This window comes from Lepus europaeus, chromosome 18 (genome assembly GCF_033115175.1).
Source record: "Lepus europaeus isolate LE1 chromosome 18, mLepTim1.pri, whole genome shotgun sequence".
Classification (NCBI taxonomy): Eukaryota; Metazoa; Chordata; class Mammalia; order Lagomorpha; family Leporidae; genus Lepus; species Lepus europaeus.
The window spans coordinates 41,829,219-41,835,218 of NC_084844.1; the positions used below are offsets into that span (position 1 = coordinate 41,829,219).

A 6,000-nucleotide genomic window follows, 5' to 3' on the forward strand; every position below is an offset into this window, starting at 1 on the left:
TTAAAGAGAACCCTATACATTTCTATATGGAAATAGTGGGATTAAAATTTTCTTGGCTAATAAATTGCTTCAAAATTTCCCACAATTTTTTAAAAATCTAAAGGGTAATCATTAAGAAAATCAGTTTCTATTACCCAAGCTTTTAAAATTCTCTCCAACCACTGACAGACAACATATCCCACAAGACAGAATCTAATCAACAAAACCCAACAGGAAATAAGATTTTAAATGTGTACTTTAATCTATGAAGCCCCAAACTTGTTTACATAATTTAATTATTTTTAGATTAAAACCAACAGCATCCTAGATAAAGGTTTTTAATATGGATCATCAGTTGAATTGTTAACAAAAGAAAAAAGTTAAATCAAATTCTCCTAGTTTTACAGAATGAAATCAAGGGTCAGCAAACCATGGAACACAAACCAAATCTTACCTACTGTCTGTTACAACCCATGAAGCTACGAATGGTTTTTACAAATAATCAGCAACTGATTGAATGATAGAGACCACTAGTTCTGAACCTCAATTAAAACTCCCCACTCCAGACCACAAAAATAAAGGAATTCTCTATTTCTTGCTAGTAATCTTATTATAACATAATATTATATCTTGTATTACTGTATTTTAAATTTCACCAATAAAAAATTAGACATTTTTCTTTTGTGTTTTAGTAAATGCCTACATAGTAACCTTGATGTTGCCTCCTAGACACAAAGCCTAAATATTTACTATCTAGTCTTCCACAGAAAAAGTTTGCTAAACTCTGACATAGGTGAAATAACAGAGTTTCCACAAAAAAGTTGACAAACCAATTCTGCTACCTAATTCATCACCTCTTCCCATTTTTTATATGCTTAGCAATTTTTACCTATTAAACACAATGCTGTCTCTCTAGATTCAGAAAGACTGCCAAAAGCAAAATTGCTTTAACATTTCAATCCTTCAAAATACACCTAGATTTATCTACAAAATTAATCTAATATCTTGCTATAGAAACATGAAGCCTACTTAGTAACCAGGAAACATCCTGCAAGAAGCTTATTTTCAGAGTCTATTGAAATAGCTTAATGGTTTTATTAGTCAAGACAATGACACCAAAACGCTTAAAAGAAATTTTCTCCATAAACTTCTGCATTTGATATGTTCAATACATATAATCTTTCACGTAGAACAAGAAGCTTGCATTCTATAATTACGAATGGTTAAGTGCTAAATGTTACACAGCAAAACTAAGCTCTGGACCCCACCTCCAGATTCTCCACTTTAAGACTAGATAATTAAGACTTCTTGTCTTTTAATAACATTCATTCTATCATCTTCAAGAGTATTTCCTCCTCAGTAAGACCACCACCGAAGACACAAAATGAGACTTTCTGTCTTTCTATCATTAGACAGACTTTCTATCTATCATTATAGAAGCTAATCCTTTATTGCTAAGACATATAGGAAATATTAAACTAATTGTTAAATTTTATATATCAAAGGCAGTTATCCTAAGCCCTTTAGCAAATATTTAAATTCTGGACTTCTACCAAACTTGAAAATAACTAGTGGCACAGAGTAACAAACTAATAAAATCACTTCATTTACTTCACTACCAAATCATCTCTATTAGGAAAAAAACCTAGAAATAAACTGGGACTTACAAATATGATAGTATGAAAAATCACTTTACGGCCTATTCAACCACTCTTTCACCCAGTTTTACAATTTAATCTTTAATTAGAAACAACAACTTAAACCAAAACCTCTTAAGCATTTGACCAGTTTGAAATGATTCAAAAAACATACCTTTTGATGTTTGTTCTAGAGTTTCGATGAGACATGTAAGTAAGTGTTCTGTGCAAAAATATTGGCTATAAAAAAAAAAGTTTTAAAATGTTAAAATTAAATACAGATGACATTAAAAGAAATACAATTCATAAATTTCATAGACTACTTACTGCTATAAGATTCCGAGTTCGAAGAAATCTATAGATCTGCGTTGGTTCTAGGTAACAAGAAAGAGAAATTAACACATTAATTAATCTTACTTATTACTTAACTTGTCAGAAAACTGTCAATCCAGCTCATATTACTAACCATATAAACCAATCACCCATTATAAAAATCTTGAACCAAATATTTACACCAAAAAAATGAGTATACACAGTAAGATCAAAAGATATTCACTCTACGGGATACATTCAGAAAACTCATTCGTTTTATTTTAAACTTAAGGTTCTCTACAATCTTTTTCTTAAATCTTTTCTAAGGTACCTATTGTTATTGTACAGAACTGAATGGCAATAGTTATATCCACTTAATTTAGCTGTTTATTTATAGCTCATCTCCTTCAAAAAAAAGTAGCTAAAATGAGGTAGTTGGAGTCAACAAAAGAACTACTGACGCCAAACATGATGAAAATTTCACTTTTTAATTGGTTATTTTAAAAATTTGTGTAGCAGCCAGCCAAAACAGAATAAAACTGTTTCCCAGTCATCCTAATACAGATGACAGTCAATAGTGAAACCAGTCGAAGACATAAACTTCAGTTAAATTTTCCATGAATATATCTTAGTTTAAATGTTTATGTATTTTTCTCAATGTAAAATTATCTCATCATGTAAATATTACCTCAATATATATTTTTCACACATTTGACAGACTTCAAAAACATTGTATAATGCCTAAATTAAAAATTAGTTAAAATTTATTTTAAATAGGTTAAAGTTGGGAAATATATACATATACCATTGTACCAGTTATACTAATGACCTGTTAGTATCAAGATTCTTTAAGTAAAGCAGTATCAAAATAAACAATGAAGAACTGTATTAGTAGTCTCAAAGTTCAGCACTAGAGAAGAATCAAGTTGTTTCCTGACCAGATCTAGCTCTTAATGACAGCTGAGTTGTGGAGCTGAACTACTCATCAGAAAACAAACAGCTAAAACTCTTGGGAAGGGTTTGTCTTCTTGTGACGTTGAGAAAGAATTTTTAAAATTTTCACTTTATCTTCAGTTAATTTTAGTTTCAAATTAAAGTAAAAGGAGCAGAGGCACTTCAGGAAGGGCAGAAACAAGTGCATGTATTGTCATCACCGCCCTTCAGTTCTCAAGCCTCCTGCCAATTAAAGCCTCTCCAGATTTTTGAAAGTTTATTAAGCAAAATAACATGGATCTCTCTGAGGCAAGTTCAAATATTCGTTTCAGTAAAAACGGAAATTCCTTATATTAAATTCCAATTAGAATTTCATGAAGCACTAATGAGAGAGAAGGAAAGGTATTAAACAATGTAATATGTCTTTCCAAGCACAGCTGACACCATGCCCTTGGCATATGCCACGGTAAAATTGTAAATAAAGACACTGGGTAGAAAAGCTGAGTTTATTCAAGTTTCTGCAGGCCACTTAGCTCCAAGATCACCCAAATTGTAACAGCCACACAAGAGCAAAAAAGAAAACCACCAGAATATACCATTCATTGAAGAACCGTTAAGATAATTTATAGTCATGATTTTTTCATAAGTCCTATTGTTTGTTTCCAGACACCTTGCTCCCCTTTCCAAATAAATCATAGTTTTGCTTTCCAAACAGACCTCAGAACCAGAAATTGATGGACGAAAACGTTCTGGAATTGAGACAGAATTTCAGGGTCATCTCCCGCAAACGAAACTGTCTGCCTACTGTCTCAGTTTACGTATCCATGAAATGGGTGGGTAGATTTGAAAGCTTTTAAAGCATCCGAAGGGGCCATGTTAGCAGGCAGCACCAGCCGGTGCGAAGGCATTTCGGACGGATGACAATCCCGTGGCTTCTACGGCCCCCGTCCCTCTGAGAGCTTAATCTTGCCCCCCTGAAAACCCACAACCGAACCGCCCGCACTTCCAAGAGTACGAGAGAAAGAAAACACCAACTAGTCCTGGGATCCTTCGGCATCCTCCCTTCTGCTCGGACCTCCTCGCCGGGAAGCCGCCTGCTCTCCAGCCAGGGGCTCCGGCGCCGCACCTCCCGGGTGAGCCCTCGGGGATCCACGAACCCACCCCGAAGCCCCTCACCTCCCCCCTAAAGCCCCAGACTTCGAGGCCCCCGGAGCCGCAGCCTCAGGAGCGGGGACAGCCCCCCACAACTGCTCCCTCCACTCCCCAACCAAGTGGGCTCCCGGTGAGGCGGGGAGGCCCCACGGAGTGTCCCGTGCCCCGAAAGCTCCCGGCTGGGCATGCCTGCCCCCCAAGCCGCGCACACACTCACTCTCAAAGGCCTGGAGGAAAAGCTCGTGGTCAGCCTGGACGTGCTCCATTTTCGGCTTCTTCACCGGTAACACCGCCGCCCCCGCCGCTGCCGCCGCCGAGGAGGAGGAGGAGGCCGAGTAACTGCCGCCGCCACCACAGCCCCCGCCGCCGGATTTGCCGCCCGAAGCCGCCGCCGCCGCCGCCACCGCCGCCGAACCCCCGAAGCCGCCTCCCCCGGACCCCGCGCTGGGCCCCGAGCCGCCCCCTCCCCCACCGCCGTGCTTCTGAGGCGCCATCGCGGTTCCTGCCTCCTCCCCCCGCCAGCTACCCGCCGGGCGGCCCCGGAGAGTCAGCGCCTGCAATACCAACCGCTCGCCCCAGCAGGCTCCGGCGGACCGAGGGGGGAAGGAGGAGAGAGGGGAGGAGAGGGGAAGGGAAGGGAGGAGGAGAGGAGGGAAGGAGGGAGGAAAAAAAAAAAAGTCTCCTCAGAGCCCCGCTCTGCTTCGGAGGCCGCTCACCCTACCCTGGCCTCGCTCCGCCCACCTCCCCCGCCCGGCGCTCTGATTGGCCGGCGGGAGCGCGCGCCGCCCGGCAGCCCAGCTCGTTGGCCCGCGGATTCCTCCGTCAGTCACGCGGAGGCGCTTCTCGGGGAGGTGCGGCTTGGTTGGCCCGTGCGCGCTGCCGATCGCGGGCCCGGCCGCCTCTTTGAACTGAATTCGCGGGAAAATTAGGGGTCGGAGCGGCCTTCCTGCTGGCCCCGGTGCATTGTGGGGAGAAAGGGACCCAGCGAGCGGCTTAGGGAGCCGTTTCTCGCCTTCTGAGCGTCGTCGGTCGCCGCCCCCAGGGGGGCACAGGACCCCTGAAGAGAGGCGGGCCTCTCGGGAGTGGGGCGAGGGGCCTGTTAAACTAACTGAGACCCGTCACGGATCTTCGAGTCCCTAACTTCTCAGGAAGGGGCCTGCCCGGGGGTGACGTGCCCACAGTCGGGGTCACTTAGCTGAGGGCTCCCGGGGTAGGGATCGTGTCCCCCTGTCCCTTCGTCACCACGTGCCGCGAGCCACCCATGGCCGATTCCCGCGCGGCACAGCCCAGGGGTCCGGCGGCGGCTGCTGTCGGACGTGACGGGTCTGCACCAAAGGGAGCGGTTTATATTGTGGCAGGCGAGTCGTATAGAACCGAGGAAAACTCCGTGGGTGTTTCAGAACCGCTCAGGAGGGAGACCGTGGCTTCTCCACATGGTGGTCGCAAGTCTGGGTATTCCATTCCGGTCCGACACCATAGGAGTGGTAGGAGGGATACGCCGGGTGCGCTCTTAGAGGGACGTGCACGCTTAAGAAAAAGGAATCAAGACAACACCAGCAAAGTAAAAGTGTGGACACTGTTCTTGGGAACCTAGAAGACTACTGAAAGTCGTTGTGCGCTCAAGACTGGATAGGGAATTCGGTGTGTGGCGGGTTTTGCTTAAAAAGATACAGGCGCAGGCCCGGTTCAGTCTTCTGGTACCGGTTGGTTTGCGATTGAGCTAATACTCTGAAAGAATGGGACAAGATGATCTCTAAGGAAGTTCTTCCCATTCAAGTCCTGTGGTCTTCCATTAAACTGAAACATTATCTTCAAAAATCCCCATTTATAAAGATAGAACCATTTCATACGGTTAGTAGCATTTTTGGAATGTCTACTTTCCGTTCTCTATAGTTAACTGCAAAACACTTTACAAAACAAGTGTTTTGGGGATGGTTGCTCACAAAACTATTTCTGGAACGGTGACTTAAATGCTTTGATGCTGATT

At 43.4% G+C, this 6,000-nt stretch overlaps 1 protein-coding gene across 3 annotated transcripts in view; it reads right to left on the reverse strand.

The window, feature by feature from the left end:
- The window catches only part of SUZ12 (SUZ12 polycomb repressive complex 2 subunit), a 57,106-nt gene extending 52,366 nt beyond the window's left edge, over window positions 1-4,740 (reverse strand). For 2 of the 3 annotated variants that reach the window (XM_062216266.1, XM_062216265.1), the window contains exons 1-3: window positions 4,231-4,740; window positions 1,944-1,990; window positions 1,792-1,856 (exon numbers count right to left, since the gene is read on the reverse strand). In XM_062216266.1, the coding sequence (XP_062072250.1) occupies window positions 1,792-1,856; window positions 1,944-1,990; window positions 4,231-4,507 (389 nt within the window). In that variant the 5' untranslated portion in view covers window positions 4,508-4,740. The remainder of the gene's footprint in view (window positions 1-1,791; window positions 1,857-1,943; window positions 1,991-4,230) is intronic. The other variant, XM_062216268.1, reaches the window with a different exon arrangement.
- Between the last annotated feature and the right edge of the window lie 1,260 nt (window positions 4,741-6,000).